General features: G+C 41.6%; 1 protein-coding gene and 21 non-coding genes across 22 annotated transcripts in view; all 22 read right to left on the reverse strand.

Annotated features, from left to right (window-relative positions):
- Window positions 1–15,465, reverse strand: part of unc13a (unc-13 homolog A (C. elegans)) — a 106,409-nt gene that overhangs the window by 16,361 nt on the left and 74,583 nt on the right. The window contains exon 35 of the mRNA XM_061779944.1: window positions 5,219–5,342. Within this exon, the coding sequence (XP_061635928.1) occupies window positions 5,219–5,342 (124 nt within the window). The remainder of the gene's footprint in view (window positions 1–5,218; window positions 5,343–15,465) is intronic.
- trnaq-uug (transfer RNA glutamine (anticodon UUG)) lies at window positions 6,857–6,928 on the reverse strand. The gene has a single exon. It is a non-coding gene; the product is annotated as a tRNA-Gln (tRNA).
- trnaq-cug (transfer RNA glutamine (anticodon CUG)) lies at window positions 7,152–7,223 on the reverse strand. Its single transcript has one exon. It is a non-coding gene; the product is annotated as a tRNA-Gln (tRNA).
- trnaq-uug (transfer RNA glutamine (anticodon UUG)) lies at window positions 8,110–8,181 on the reverse strand. Its single transcript has one exon. It is a non-coding gene; the product is annotated as a tRNA-Gln (tRNA).
- On the reverse strand, window positions 8,411–8,482 carry trnaq-cug (transfer RNA glutamine (anticodon CUG)). The gene has a single exon. It is a non-coding gene; the product is annotated as a tRNA-Gln (tRNA).
- Window positions 8,755–8,826, reverse strand: trnaq-uug (transfer RNA glutamine (anticodon UUG)). The gene has a single exon. It is a non-coding gene; the product is annotated as a tRNA-Gln (tRNA).
- Window positions 9,242–9,313, reverse strand: trnaq-uug (transfer RNA glutamine (anticodon UUG)). Its single transcript has one exon. It is a non-coding gene; the product is annotated as a tRNA-Gln (tRNA).
- trnaq-cug (transfer RNA glutamine (anticodon CUG)) lies at window positions 9,544–9,615 on the reverse strand. The gene has a single exon. It is a non-coding gene; the product is annotated as a tRNA-Gln (tRNA).
- On the reverse strand, window positions 9,888–9,959 carry trnaq-cug (transfer RNA glutamine (anticodon CUG)). Its single transcript has one exon. It is a non-coding gene; the product is annotated as a tRNA-Gln (tRNA).
- On the reverse strand, window positions 10,126–10,197 carry trnaq-uug (transfer RNA glutamine (anticodon UUG)). The gene has a single exon. It is a non-coding gene; the product is annotated as a tRNA-Gln (tRNA).
- Window positions 11,012–11,083, reverse strand: trnaq-uug (transfer RNA glutamine (anticodon UUG)). Its single transcript has one exon. It is a non-coding gene; the product is annotated as a tRNA-Gln (tRNA).
- Window positions 11,314–11,385, reverse strand: trnaq-cug (transfer RNA glutamine (anticodon CUG)). Its single transcript has one exon. It is a non-coding gene; the product is annotated as a tRNA-Gln (tRNA).
- On the reverse strand, window positions 11,655–11,726 carry trnaq-cug (transfer RNA glutamine (anticodon CUG)). Its single transcript has one exon. It is a non-coding gene; the product is annotated as a tRNA-Gln (tRNA).
- trnaq-uug (transfer RNA glutamine (anticodon UUG)) lies at window positions 11,878–11,949 on the reverse strand. The gene has a single exon. It is a non-coding gene; the product is annotated as a tRNA-Gln (tRNA).
- Window positions 12,761–12,832, reverse strand: trnaq-uug (transfer RNA glutamine (anticodon UUG)). The gene has a single exon. It is a non-coding gene; the product is annotated as a tRNA-Gln (tRNA).
- trnaq-cug (transfer RNA glutamine (anticodon CUG)) lies at window positions 13,063–13,134 on the reverse strand. Its single transcript has one exon. It is a non-coding gene; the product is annotated as a tRNA-Gln (tRNA).
- trnaq-cug (transfer RNA glutamine (anticodon CUG)) lies at window positions 13,479–13,550 on the reverse strand. Its single transcript has one exon. It is a non-coding gene; the product is annotated as a tRNA-Gln (tRNA).
- On the reverse strand, window positions 13,831–13,902 carry trnaq-cug (transfer RNA glutamine (anticodon CUG)). Its single transcript has one exon. It is a non-coding gene; the product is annotated as a tRNA-Gln (tRNA).
- trnaq-uug (transfer RNA glutamine (anticodon UUG)) lies at window positions 14,076–14,147 on the reverse strand. Its single transcript has one exon. It is a non-coding gene; the product is annotated as a tRNA-Gln (tRNA).
- Window positions 14,371–14,442, reverse strand: trnaq-cug (transfer RNA glutamine (anticodon CUG)). The gene has a single exon. It is a non-coding gene; the product is annotated as a tRNA-Gln (tRNA).
- Window positions 14,700–14,771, reverse strand: trnaq-uug (transfer RNA glutamine (anticodon UUG)). Its single transcript has one exon. It is a non-coding gene; the product is annotated as a tRNA-Gln (tRNA).
- trnaq-uug (transfer RNA glutamine (anticodon UUG)) lies at window positions 15,203–15,274 on the reverse strand. The gene has a single exon. It is a non-coding gene; the product is annotated as a tRNA-Gln (tRNA).

Genomic DNA, 15,465 nt, shown 5'->3' on the forward strand with positions numbered 1-15,465 from the left:
AGTCTTTATTGTGACTGATCATGATAAAAGTACAGTGCAAGGCAGCGTTACACAGAAGACAGCGACATACACGAACAGTCACCACTTTAGAACATTTCAGGCTACTTCCCCCCCCCCCCCCCCCCCCCCCATGTTCCAAAGCACTCAGCTGCACACACATACATACACACACAGTGAGTACAGACACGCACACGCATACAGAACTAGCTGCTTAACAATAGTGTGGCGCAGGTACAATAGGCATTTCGTGAAAGTCCATCTTCATTCTGCTGTGTGACTAAATCACTATGTGCGCCTCGATATACAGTTTGGACAATGCCAGAGTTATGATTATGGCTTGATACACTACCACAATGGATCGAAAACACTTGAGAAAATAATAGCACCTGCCACCAGGACACACGAAAATCAATCAAGAGCATGTGCTGTGAAATGCACTAGTCTGCCATTTTAGGTTAAATGTGCATTTTTTTCCCCCCAGATTGTTCGCTATTCTCCCGTGAAAGACTCTCCAGCAGTTTTCTGCAGATTGATCATCCGTTGCCGACCCCGTCTGCCCCTGGACTTCCTGCCTCGTCGTTATGTCTACTGACCCGTTTCTTACTGGACTTGTTGCAGTTTTCATTAAAAGTCATTTCCAACTGGATCTGTGTTCCCATGTACTGCATTTGGGTTCCACACACGCCAGTGTCACAAATTTGTCTCGCTAGTGGCACTCGTTATTAACAATTATTTAAGTACTTTAGAGCCCCTGGAAATATACATGTATTCCACATGAAATCTCTGTAAAAATATGGTAAATGTCATATTTTGTTAAACCATTTAAACCTGAAAGCCCACACTTCAATCACATCTGGATTGTTTTATTGCAAATCTACTGTGGTAGCGTGTCAAGGAAAAAAAATAATAAAAAACTGTCATTGACCTAACTGTACGTCAATGAAGCGCAGCAGGGGGTTTGCAGGCAGTTACCATCTAATAAGGCCCATTTCAAGGTTTATAAACACAGGAGTTGTGTGAAAACATAAGGAAGCGTAGGAAAAACAAAATCTATATTTCCACGACTTTGTTTCAGTGGGAAGCTGAGGGAGATTGACAAAGACACGGAGGAGAGAGACGAGACACATCTGAAGGGGTTTAGTCCTTACGTCGCTGTGAGAAGCGCTCTTCAGCCTCCCCTGGAAAGAGAGCACGAGGTTAATACATGGAGCACTCGCCAGTTGCTGCACTCAGAGGCAAGATGAGCCCACATTTTGGGACGTCGTCAATACAAGGATCGGCACCTCCTTTTATTTAGCATGCTCTCCAAAGCGAACACTGCAATTTACTTTATAAAAAGAATATACTTGGCATACGAGGAAAGAACATGCAAAATGACTGGATTTGTATAGTATTTAATGCTATGATGTATATGCATAGTTCAATGTAACTGTAATGGAAAGTGTAATTACCAAATTTTCATTGACTTCATTTGCATGTATGATGTTTATGTGTCTTGACAAAACATAATAAAGTACTTCTTAGCGATGCTTTTTAGCGGCTCGTATCAATAGGCGTTTACATGTGATGTGCTTTATGGCTATATTTGTTTAAACTCAAGTTTTATGTTTTTGAGGGCTTCCAATAACATGTCACCAACTTTTATCCATCTCTAGGGTAAACTAAGGGGGACAGCATAGTGCAGGTCCCATCAAGATTGGAACTTAGATCACTGCATTTAGACAAAGTGCTATTACACCCTTGAACCACATCAAATCATGAGGGAGGGGCACGTGATTTCTCTAGAGAAAAAGGTTTTACGAGGCATAATGGCTATCCTGCCTAAACGGCCTGCAGACTAAATTCAAACAGGAAGCAAAAGGATGTGTCTCTTGACGTTTGAGGGATCGGACATCCTCTTTTCTTTTACTTGGCAGCAAGCGGCGGACCAATCCGAGCAAGTCCAACTTTTGTTTTTTCCCCTAAACAGGCTGCAGGTTAAATCAAAAACCGGAAGTAAGATGTGTTTTTTTTTTTTTTTTTTTAACATGGATTGAGAGGCGGGAATTTTAAGATGAAAACTTTTGCATTAACATTTCACCTTTCACTTCAAGAAGGAGTACCTAGCTAGCCTATTTTGCTAATGGGAGACAGTTGAACAGTTCAGGTCTCATTGAGATTGGAACTCAGACCACTGGATTCAAAATCCAGAGTGCTAACCATTACACTGTGAACCCCACAACTCAGACACCAGGGGCAATTCATTAATACGGAAGGTCACAACAGAGGATGTTTAGCCACGATGAATTTGGGGTTTTGAGCCATATTTCACACTGGATTGTTAATATTACCCAACTACATATATATTTAAAGTTTTTTGATTGCCTACCCTCAGTACCACCTTTATGTCATTACCTCGAGCTGTAAGGGTATTACGAGCATTTTTGGCCAACATATTAAAAGCATAATTTTGAACCAAAATCAACACTGCTTGACAATGTCTTACATTAGAACCCACTATGGTTATAAAGCAATACTGTTCAGACAAGAACCATCATTACAGTAATCCCGGTGAACAACAGAACATGAGACCAAATCAGGACAGACCAACATGAAAGGTCTGCAGAGAGACAAACAGCACAGTACAGCATCGTACAATTTCACTGGGCGAAGACTGCAGTGTTGAAAGAGATCAGATGCAAGCAACAAACCCACAGTGGGGGAGTTTTAGGGGGGCAACACTTCAAACAGGTGAGAAAGGTGTGAAGGGAAAGGTGGCAGACATCCGAGGGATCCGACTGACCCTCGCTTTGGGGTCCCGGTGCATGAGAAGAAACAAGGCAACACCAGGCACAAGCGAGGCGTGCCACTTCCTGTTTGAGTGGCGGGCTCAGGAAGAGGAGACAGAAGAAGGAGAGCACTGATTGGGTGAGATTTTTTTTTGTTTTTTGTTTTGTTTTGGAGAAGGGTCAGGGGGCCTATCACAACCAGAAATGCACCATGCGACTGTCTTCTCAAAAGACAAAGTAGAAGGACGGAAGAGAAGAAGAGATGAACAGTGTTAATTTTTCTTTTATTTAAATTTGGTAAAATGATGACTTGTGTGCAGTTAAATGTGTGTGTGTGTGTATATTTAAAGTAAAAAAAATATCTATTTTACAATAATAGCAAGTAAAAGAATAAAATCACACTGTAATGCATTATTAAAGTTACTTCTCTATGATTTTCATACTGTAAAACAAAGCCTCTTTTGTCATGATTATGATCTATTTTCCTTGTCACCATTGCTTTTTTTTTAATTAACACTGGAAGAAAAGAGAGGACGCAAGAGAGGCTAGTGAGATGCAGGGTGGGTGGGGGCAAAAAAACAAACAGGGGGAGATCGCAGCCACATATAGCAAGAAGAAACCAACCACCGCAGACGGACAGACAGACAGACACGCAGGAGTGCTTTACTTACAATCATCTGTGGAGGGAGAGCGGTGGGAGCAGGATGTAATAGTAATCACAACAACCAGAAAGAAGGGTCAGTCAAGCTGCAAAGAGCCCCACATCAGTCACAGAAAATACCCCCACAAGTCCTGGAGGGAACCAATTGACTCCTGTCTTAATATCTGGATGAGGAACCATCATAACTGTGGAAGACTTTAATACTACTTACTTTGTAACCAATTATTTTTAACAGTGATATGAGGCTCTTCAAATGATAACCAAACACAGATAGAGCACACGTATATAAAATAAAACAAAACAACAGGCTGCTTTCCAAAATGTATGCTACTTTTTTTTTTTGGAGGAGGGCCACATCCTTTAGGATACGAATGGCTGACATCGTGGAGAGCAGACCTGAGCTGGTATGCAAATGATAAAATGCACTCCTTTAGTGTGGAATGTGGAATATAATGTGTGTATGAGTGTGGGTTGATTGTTGTCTATACCGTTTGTTACTCAGAGGGTCAGAGCCATCTTGAATTGCACACTCAAGGCGCCTTTGTGTTCTTCCTTTACACACATTCCTCCCCCATCTTCATTTCTTGTCATGCCAACTTAACGGCTAGTGCGTGTGCATGTGTGTGTGCGTGCCGCTTTACTTCCTGTAAAAGCAGGCATTTCCACGCCTTCATTTATGTCACTGTTCTGTATAAATGGCACTAACACAGAATGGTGGTAAAGAATGTTTTGCATTTGGAGGTACAGTGAACCCACCCCCATCCTGGGGATTTTTTCCCGACCTACCCACAATATTTGAAAATGTACAAGTAGTTTTACCCCCCCACACACACACGTTTAAAAACCTTTAAACTTATTAAAACACACCGTAAACGTATTTGTACACCCCCCCAAAAAAGGATAAAATATATACAAAATATGCCGTTTGTGCCGTTAAGAAGCGGGACCAGGTGGAGTGGTGTGTGATGTCGGAGAGTCTGTGCGTAAGTCTCTGGTTGTGAGCTGAGGCTGACAGCAGCTCTCGCATGTGTGTGCTCATTGTTTTTATGTGTTTCACTAAATGTCTGGAAAGTGCATTGGTGACCGAGGCTCTCCTTTGCCACATGCAAAGGCATATAGTAAGTTCCCCATGAGAGTGTGGGAGTCAGAGGAATTAGTTTTTGTCTTTTTTCACCTGTTTTGTGTGTTGCTTTTTATGTATGATATAAATAAAGAATTGATTGATTTATTGATTGAAGCAAGTATACTGTAAAAAAAAAAAAACAACGCAGATTTCTGCAACATAAGGAGGATTTCTGTGACAGATATATACGTTCCACATGGTGGGGATGCAAATGATGAACTGCGATACAGCGGGGTAACACTGTAGTATCATAGCGGTAACAGAGGAAGGTATTCTACATTGCCGGGACATGAGTGTCAAGTTTTTTTTGAATAAATAACACTAAATACAAGAGATGGCAGCATTTAATTATCTGATTATTGTGTCGCTGTGTGGAGTCTGTGTCAAAGGCAAAGGTGGATGAATTCGGTTAAAATGTTATAAATATATAAATTATTATTACTGTTATAAATGATGTCTGTGACTTCTGTCTGTGCATGCGAGATAGGTTAGTTTAAACTTTCATGCTGACAAGGCAAAACAGTCCCTATGGATTTGCATTTGCATTTTCAATTGTATTTGGATTTGAATGCTTGGGTTTGTACAGCCGTTTTGATGTACTCCTACATAGTGGCTTCTTGTGCATGCCTATATGACCTATGCATTTCTAAACTGATGTGCACTTACCGTTTGATCGGTGAGCGGCGGCAGAACAATCGTCTTCTCCATGGTGTTCATCACAAGCTTCCACAGCTCCTTAAGCACACGCTTCAGCACCGTCTTCTCACAGATCTTGGCAAACAGAGTCAGGCTGAGGAGACAGGGTGGATGGGTTAGAAAATAATGATGAAAAATTGACAGGAAACACAATTCCAGGAGAATACCGGTGGAAATGTGACAATGCCCAACAGGGAGCTCTGGCTCAGGAGGTGGAAAGGTTCTATTGTCACAGGAAGCTTATTGTGTTGTCTCTGTTCAAGTGGACTAGATCAGGATATTGCGACATAGAATAGTCCTGATTCCAAGACCACTCTCATCAGTGTGGATGTTTAATGAAATTTTGCAGGCTGCTAAGAGTGGTCAAATTTGTTTTTAGACTTGGTGAAGAAACCTGTTCTTGCGCAACCATATTCCCAATAAGTGAAAGACCTGGTCAGGTCCCACAAGTCTTGAACCCTGATTCAGAGTGCTAACAAATGGAAACCACTCATACGCTGCGTAAAAGGCTTCACGGTGGGCTTGATTGGGGTAAATAGTTTGATAGCACACCGTAATAATAATTTTAAAAAATTCCAACCATGTGACAAAGGAGATAAGGGACCACACAGACTTAAACTCTGATCACTGCATTCAAAGTCTAGAGTGTTCTCTGATACACCATAGAAACCTCACAACATATGTGGGAGGGTAATATTGTTTCATTGGGCGGCGCACAATGTACTGCAAAACCTTCAACCCTGTTCCAACTAACTAACAAAACAGTAGAGGTCCAACTGAGACTTAAACTCAGATTATTGGATTCAAAGTCCAGAGCCCTAACCATTACACCATGGAACCCTCACAGCTGAGATTGGAGGGCATATGTATGGTTTCACAGGGCTTTGCACAAAGCGCTACCCTCGTCCAAGGAACTGATATAAGAGTAGAAGTTCCACTCAGATCACTGGAGTGAGAGTCCAGAGTGATAACCATGACACCATGGAACCCTCCAACCCCTTTGGGAGAGGGATATGATTTCATAGGGCTTTACACAAAGCACGAAATCTTCCAAGTAAGTGATATAAGAGGAGAGGTTCCATTGAGATTTGAATTCAGATCACTGGAGTCGAGGTTCCACTGAACTCAGACTGCTGGAGTCAGAGTGCTAACCATTAAACCATTGACACCTCAAATACATTTGGGAGGAGTATATGATTTCATAGGGCGGCACACAATACAAAATACACTTTCCAAGTAATTGAAAAAAAACAAGGACAGGTTGCACTGAGACTTGAACTCAGATCACTGGATTCAGCGTCCAGAGTGCTACCCATTACACCATGGAAACCTCGCAGGACTTTGTGTGAGGCATATGATTTCATAGACGGCACAAAATGTACTAAAGGTGATAAAGTCGAACAGGTTGAACCGAGACTTGAACTCAGGAGATAACCATTCCACCATGAAACCCTCAAGCCAATTTGGGAGGGGCATATGATTTCATTGGGCTTGACAAAAAGCTGATTTTTTTGTTTTTTTTCAAGTGACTGATATAAATGACTTCCTTGGGCAGGGTAGAAACTGCAATAATTTCAACCATGTCCGAAGTAACTGCTAAGGTTTTACAGGTCCCACCGAGACTCGAACTCAGATCACTGGATTCAAAGCCCAGTGTGCTAACCATTACACCATGGAACCCTCAAACCAGCAATGGAAGGGGCATATGGTATCACAGGTATTTACAAAAAGCACCCAAATAAATGACAGAAGAGAAGAGGTTCCACTGAACTCAGACTGCTGGAGTCAGAGTGCGAACCATTACACCATTGACACCTCAAATGCATATGGGAGGGGTATATGATTTCATAGGGCGGTACACAATACAAAATACACTTTCAAAGTAATTAAAAAAAACAAGTACAGGTTCCACTGAGACTTGAACTCAGATCACTGGATTCAGAGTCCAGAGTGCTAACCATTACACCATGGAACCCTCACAGAACTTTGTGAGAGGCATATGGTTTCATAGGGCTTCACAAAATGTACTAAATAGGTTTCACCGAGACTTGAACTCAGGAGATAACCATTCCACCATGAAACCCTCAAGCCTATTTGGGAGGGACATATGATTTCATTGGGCTTCAAAAAAAAGCAAAAATTTTTTTTTTCAAGTGACTGATATCAATGACTTCATTGGGAAGGGGAGAAACTGCAATAATTTCTACCATGTTCCAAGTAATTGCTAAAGGTTTACAGGTCCCACCGAGACTCGAACTCAGAACACTCAGAAGAGAAGAGGTTCCACTGAACTCAGACTGCTGGAGTCAGAGTACCAACCATTACACCATTGACACGTCAAATACATTTGGGAGGGGAAGATGATTTCATAGGGCGGCACACAATACAAAATACACTTTCCAAGTACAGGTAACCATTAAACCATTGACACCTCAAATACATTTGGGAGGGGTATATGATTTCGTAGGGCGGCACACAATACAAAATACTTTCCAAGTAATTGAAAAAAACAAGTACAGGTTACACTGAGACTTGAACTCATATCACTGGAGTCAGAGTCCAGAGTGCTAACCATTACACCATGGAACCCTCACAGTACTTTGTGAGAGGCATATGATTTCATAGGGCGGCACAAAATGTACTAAAGGTAATTGATACAGTCGTACAGGTTTAACCGAGACTTGAACTCATGAGATAACCATTCCACCATGAAACCTATTTGGGAGGGGCATATTATTTCATTGGGGTTCAAATGAAGCAGAATTTTTTTTTTTCCAAGTGACTGATATAAGTGACTTCATTGGGCAGGGTAGAAACTGCAATACTTTCAACCATGTCCCAAGTAATTGCTAAAGGTTTAAAGGTCCCACCGAGACTCGAACTCAGATCACTGGATTCAAAGCCCAGTGTGCTAACCATTACACCATGGAACCCTCACACCAACAATGGAAGGGGCATATGGTATCACAGGTATTTACAAAAAGCACCGCTCTTCCAAATAAATGACAGAAGAGTCGAGGTTCCACTGAACTCAGACTGCTGGAGTCAGAGTGCGAACCATGAAACCATTGACACCTCAAATCCATTTGGGAGGGGTATATGATTTCATAGGGTGGCACACAATACAAAATACACTTTCCAAGTAATTGAAAAAACAAGTACAGGTTCCACTGAGACTTGAACTCAGATCACTGGATTCAGAGTCCAGAGTGCTAACCATTACACCATGGAACCCTCACAGTACTTTGTGAGAGGCATATGATTTCATAGGGCGGCACAAAATGTACTAAAGGTATTTGATACAGTCGTACAGGTTTAACCGAGACTTGAACTCATGAGATAACCATTCCACCATGAAACCTATTTGGGAGGGGCATATGATTTCATTGGGGTTCACACGAAGCAGAATTTTTTTTTTTCCAAGTGACTGATATAAATGACTTCATTGGGCAGGGTAGAAACTGCAATACTTTCAACCATGTCCCAAGTAATTGCTAAAGGTTTAAAGGTCCCACCGAGACTCGAACTCAGATCACTGGATTCAAAGCCCAGTGTGCTAACCATTACACCATGGAACCCTCACACCAACAAAGGAAGGGGCATATGGTATCACAGGTATTTACAAAAAGCACCGCTCTTCCAAATAAATGACAGAAGAGTCGAGGTTCCACTGAACTCAGACTGCTGGAGTCAGAGTGTGAACCATTAAACCATTGACACCTCAAACACATTTGGGAGGGGAAGATGATGTCATTGGGCGGCACAAAATGTACTAAAGGTAATTGATACAGTCGTACAGGTTTAACCGAGACTTGAACACATGAGATAACCATTCCACCATGAAACCTATTTGGGAGGGGCATATGATTTCATTGGGGTTCACACGAAGCAGAATTTTTTTTTTTTCCATGTGACTGATATAAATGACTTCATTGGGCAGGATAGAAACTGCAATACTTTCAACCATTGCCCGGGTAATTGCTAAAGGTTTAAAGGTCCCACCGAGACTCGAACTCAGATCACTGGATTCAAAGCCCAGTGTGCTAACCTTTACACCATGGAACCCTCACAGCAACAATGGAAGGGGCATATGGTATCACATGTATTTACAAAAAGCACCGCTCTTCCAAAATAATGACAGAAGAGTCGAGGTTCCACTGAACTCAGACTGCTGGAGTCAGAGTGCGAACCATGAAACCATTGACACCTCAAATCCATTTGGGAGGGGTATATGATTTCATAGGGTGGCACACAATATAAAATACCCTTTCCAAGTAATTGAAAAAAACAAGTACAGGTTCCACTGAGACTTGAACTCAGATCACTGGATTCAGAGTCCAGAGTGCTAACCATTACACCATGGAACCCTCGCAGTACTTTGTGAGAGGCATATGATTTCATAGGGCGGCACAAAATGTACTAAAGAGCCGTACAGGTTTAACCGAGACTTGAACTCATGAGTTAACCATTCCACCATGAAACCTATTTGGGAGGGGCATATGATTTCATTGGGCTTTCCACAAAGCAGAATCTTTTTTTTTCAAGTGACTGATAAAAATGACTTCATTGGGCAGGGAAGAAACTGCAATACTTTCACCATGTCCCAAATAATTGCTAAGTCATTGATAAAAACAAGCACAGGTTCCACTGAGATTTGAACTCAGATCACTGGATTCAGAGTCCAGAGTGCTAACCATTACACCATGGAACCCTCACAAGACTTTGTGAGAGGCATATGATTTCATTGGGGTTCACACGAAGCAGAATATATATTTTTTATTTTATTTTTTCCAAGTGACTGATATAAATGACTTCATTGGGCAGGATAGAAACTGCAATACTTTCAACCATGTCCCAGGTAATTGCTAAAGGTTTAAAGGTCCCACCGAGACTCGAACTCAGATCACTGGATTCAAAGCCCAGTGTGCTAACCATTACACCATGGAACCCTCACAGCAACAATGGAAGGGGCATATGGTATCACAGGTATTTACAAAAAGCACGGCTCTTCCAAATAAATGACAGAAGAGTCGAGGTTCCACTGAACTCAGACTGCTGGAGTCAGAGTGCGAACCATGAAACCATTGACACCTCAAATCCATTTGGGAGGGGTATATGATTTCATAGGGTGGCACACAATACAAAATACACTTACCAAGTAATTGAAAAAAACAAGTACAGGTTCCACTGAGACTTGAACTCAGATCACTGGATTCAGAGTGCTAACCATTACACCATGGAACCCTCACAGTACTTTGTGAGAGGCATATGATTTCATAGGGCGGCACAAAATGTACTAAAGATAGTCGTACAGGTTTAACCGAGACTTGAACTCATGAGATAACCATTCCACCATGAAACCTATTTGGGAGGGGCATATGATTTCATTGGGCTTTCCACAAAGCAGAATCTTTTTTTTTCAAGTGACTGATAAAAATGACTTCATTGGGCAGGGAAGAAACTGCAATACTTTCACCATGTCCCAAATAATTGCTAAGTCATTGATAAAAACAAGTACAGTTTCCACTGAGACTTGAACACAGATCACTGGATTCAGAGTCCAGAGTGCTAACCATTACAGCATGGAACCCTCACAAGACTTTGTGAGAGGCATATGATTTCATTGGGGTTCACACGAAGCAGAATTTTTTATTTTTTATTTTATTTATTTTTTTTCCAAGTGACTGATATAAATGACTTCATTGGGCAGGATAGAAACTGCAATACTTTCAACCATGTCCCAGGTAATTGCTAAAGGTTTAAAGGTCCCACCGAGACTCGAACTCAGATCACTGGATTCAAAGCCCAGTGTGCTAACCATTACACCATGGAACCCTCACACCAACAATGGAAGAGGCATATGGTATCACAGGTATTTACAAAAAGCACCGCTCTTCCAAAGAAATTACAGAAGAGGAGAGGTTCCACTGAACTCAGACTGCTGGAGTCAGAGTGCGAACCATTAAACCATTGACACCTCAAACACATTTGGGAGGGGAAGATGATTTCATTGGGCAGCACACAATACAGAATACACTTACCAAGTAATTGAAAAAAACAAGTACAGGTTCCACTGAGACTTGAACTCAGATCACTGGATTCAGAGTCCAGAGTGCTAACCATTACACCATGGAACCCTCGCAGTACTTTGTGAGAGGCATATGATTTCATAGGGTGGCACAAAATGTACTAAGCCGTACAGGTTTAACCGAGACTTGAACTCATGAGATAACCATTCCACCATGAAACCTATTTGGGAGGGGCATATGATTTCATTGGGCTTTCCACAAAGCAGAATCTTTTTTTTTCAAGTGATTGATAAAAAAGACATCATTGGGCAGGGAAGAAACTGCAATACTTTCACCATGTCCCAAATAATTGCTAAGTCATTGATAAAAACAAGTACAGGTTCCACTGAGACTTGAACTCAGATCACTGGATTCAGAGTCCAGAGTGCTAACCATTACACCATGGAACCCTCACAAGACTTTGTGAGAGGCATATGATTTCATTGGGGTTCACACGAAGCAGATTTATTTTTTCCAAGTGACTGATATAAATGACTTCATTGGGCAGGATAGAAACTGCAATACTTTCAACCATGTCCCAGGTAATTGCTAAAGGTTTAAAGGTCCCACCGAGACTCGAACTCAGATCACTGGATTCAAAGCCCAGTGTGCTAACCATTACACCATGGAACCCTCACACCAACAATGGAAGGGGCATATGGTATCACAGGTATTTACAAAAAGCACCGCTCTTCCAAAGAAATTACAGAAGAGGAGAGGTTCCACTGAACTCAGACTGCTGGAGTCAGAGTGCGAACCATTAAACCATTGACACCTCAAACACATTTGGGAGGGGAAGATGATTTCATTGGGCAGCACACAATACAGAATACACTTACCAAGTAATTGAAAAAAACAAGTACAGGTTCCACTGAGACTTGAACTCAGATCACTGGATTCAGAGTGCTAACCATTACACCATGGAACCCTCACAGTACTTTGTGAGAGGCATATGATTTCATAGGGCGGCACAAAATGTACTAAAGATAGTCGTACAGGTTTAACCGAGACGAACTCATGAGATAACCATTCCACCATGAAACCTATTTGGGAGGGGCATATGATTTCATTGGGCTTTCCACAAAGCAGAATCTTTTTTTTTCAAGTGACTGATAAAAATGACTTCATTGGGCAGGGAAGAAACTGCAATACTTTCACCATGTCCCAAATAATTGCTAAGTCATTGATAAAAACAAGTACAGTTTCCACTAAGACTTGAACACAGATCACTGGATTCAGAGTCCAGAGTGCTAACCATTACAGCATGGAACCCTCACAAGACTTTGTAAGAGGCATATGATTTCATTGGGGTTCACACGAAGCATAATTTTTTTTTTTTATTTTTATTTTTTTTTTTCCAAGTGACTGATATAAATGACTTCATTGGGCAGGATAGAAACTGCAATACTTTCAACCATGTCCCAGGTAATTGCGAAAGGTTTAAAGGTCCCACCGAGACTCCAACTCAGATCACTGGATTCAAAGCCCAGTGTGCTAACCATTACACCATGGAACCCTCACACCAACAATGGAAGGGGCATATGGTATCACAGGTATTTACAAAAAGCACCGCTCTTCCAAAGAAATTACAGAAGAGGAGAGGTTCCACTGAACTCAGACTGCTGGAGTCAGAGTGCGAACCATTAAACCATTGACACCTCAAACACATTTGGGAGGGGAAGATGATTTCATTGGGCAGCACACAATACAGAATACACTTACCAAGTAATTGAAAAAAACAAGTACAGGTTCCACTGAGACTTGAACTCAGATCACTGGATTCAGAGTCCAGAGTGCTAACCATTACACCATGGAACCCTCGCAGTACTTTGTGAGAGGCATATGATTTCATAGGGTGGCACAAAATGTACTAAGCCGTACAGGTTTAACCGAGACTTGAACTCATGAGATAACCATTCCACCATGAAACCCTGACACAAACAATGGATGGTGCATATGGTATCACAGGTATTTACAAAAAGCGCCGCTCTTCCAAAGAAATGACAGAAGAGGAGAGGTTCCACTGAACTCAGACTGCTGGAGTCAGAGTGCAAACCATTAAACCATTGACACCTCAAATACATTTGGGAGGGGAAGATGATTTCATAGAGCGGCACACAATACAAAATACACTTTCCAAGTAATTGAAAAAAAACAAGTACAGGTTCCACTGAGACTTGAACTCAGATCACTGGACTCAGAGTCCAGAGTGCTAACCATTACACCATGGAACCCTCACAGTACTTCGTGAGAGGCATATGATTTCATAGGGCGGCACAAAATGTACTAGTAATTGATACAGTCGTACAGGTTTAACCGAGACTTGAACTCATGAGATAACCATTCCACCATGAAACCTATTTGGGAGGGGTATATGATTTCATTGGGCTTTCCACAAAGCAGAATCTTTTTTTTTCAAGTGACTGATAAAAATGACTTCATTGGGCAGGGAAGAAACTGCAATACTTTCACCATGTCCCAAATAATTGCTAAGTCATTGATAAAAACAAGCACAGGTTCCACTGAGACTTGAACTCAGATCACTGGATTCAGAGTCCAGAGTGCTAACCATTACACCATGGAACCCTCGCAAGACTTTGTGAGAGGCATATGATTTCATTGGGGTTCACACGAAGCAGAATTTTTTTTATTTATTTATTTATTTTTTTTCCCCAAGTGCCTGATATAAATGACTTGATTGGGCAGGATAGAAACTGCAATACTTTCAACCATGTCCCAGGTAATTGCTAAAGGTTTAAAGGTCCCACCGAGACTCGAACTCAGATCACTGGATTCAAAGCCCAGTGTGCTAACCATTACACCATGGAACCCTCACACCAGCAATGGAAGGGGCATATGGTATCACAGGTATTTACAAAAAGCACCCAAATAAATGACAGAAGAGTCGAGGTTCCACTGAACTCAGACTGCTGGAGTAAGAGTGCGAACCATGAAACCATTGACACCTCAAATCCATTTGGGAGGGGTATATGATTTCATAGGGTGACACACTATACAAAATACCCTTTCCAAGTAATTGAAAAAAACAAGTACAGGTTCCACTGAGACTTGAACTCAGATCACTGGATTCAGAGTCCAGAGTGCTAACCATTACACCATGGAACCCTCGCAGTACTTTATGAGAGGCATATGATTTCATAGGGTGGCACAAAATGTACTAAGCCGTACAGGTTTAACCGAGACTTGAACTCATGAGATAACCATTCCACCATGAAACCTATTTGGGAGGGGCATATGATTTCATTGGGCTTTCCACAAAGCAGAATCTTTTTTTTTCAAGTGACTGATAAAAATGACTTCATTGGGCAGGGAAGAAACTGCAATACTTTCAATCATGTCCCAGGTAATTGCTAAAGGTTTAAAGGTCCCACCGAGACTCGAACACAGATCACTGGATTCAAAGCCCAGTGTGCTAACCATTACACCATGGAACCCTCACACCAACAATGGAAGGGGCATATGGTATCACAGGTATTTACAAAAAGCACTGCTCTTCCAAATGACAGAAGAGTCGAGGTTCCACTGAACTCAGACTGCTGGAGTCAGAGTGCGAACCATGAAACCATTGACACCTCAAATCCATTTGGGAGGGGTATATGATTTCATAGGGTGGCACACTATACAAAATACACAGAAAAAAAACACAGATCACTGGATTCAGAGTCCAGAGTGCTAACCATTACAGCATGGAACCCTCACAAGACTTTGTGAGAGGCATATGATTTCATTGGGGTTCACACCAAGCAGAATTTTTTTTTTTTATTTTTATTATTTTTTTTCCAAGTGACTGATATAAATGACTCATTGGGCAGGATAGAAACTGCAATACTTTCAACCATGTCCCAGGTAATTGCTAAAGGTTTAAAGGTCCCACCGAGACTCGAACTCAGATCACTGGATTCAAAGCCCAGTGTGCTAACCATTACACCATGGAACCCTCACACCAACAATGGAAGGGGCATATGGTATCACAGGTATTTACAAAAAGCACCGCTCTTCCAAAGAAATTACAGAAGAGGAGAGGTTCCACTGAACTCAGACTGCTGGAGTCAGAGTGCGAACCATTAAACCATTGACACCTCAAACACATTTGGGAGGGGAAGATGATTTCATTGGGCAGGACACAAT

This window comes from Phyllopteryx taeniolatus, chromosome 7 (assembly GCF_024500385.1).
Source record: "Phyllopteryx taeniolatus isolate TA_2022b chromosome 7, UOR_Ptae_1.2, whole genome shotgun sequence".
NCBI lineage: Eukaryota > Metazoa > Chordata > Actinopteri > Syngnathiformes > Syngnathidae > Phyllopteryx > Phyllopteryx taeniolatus.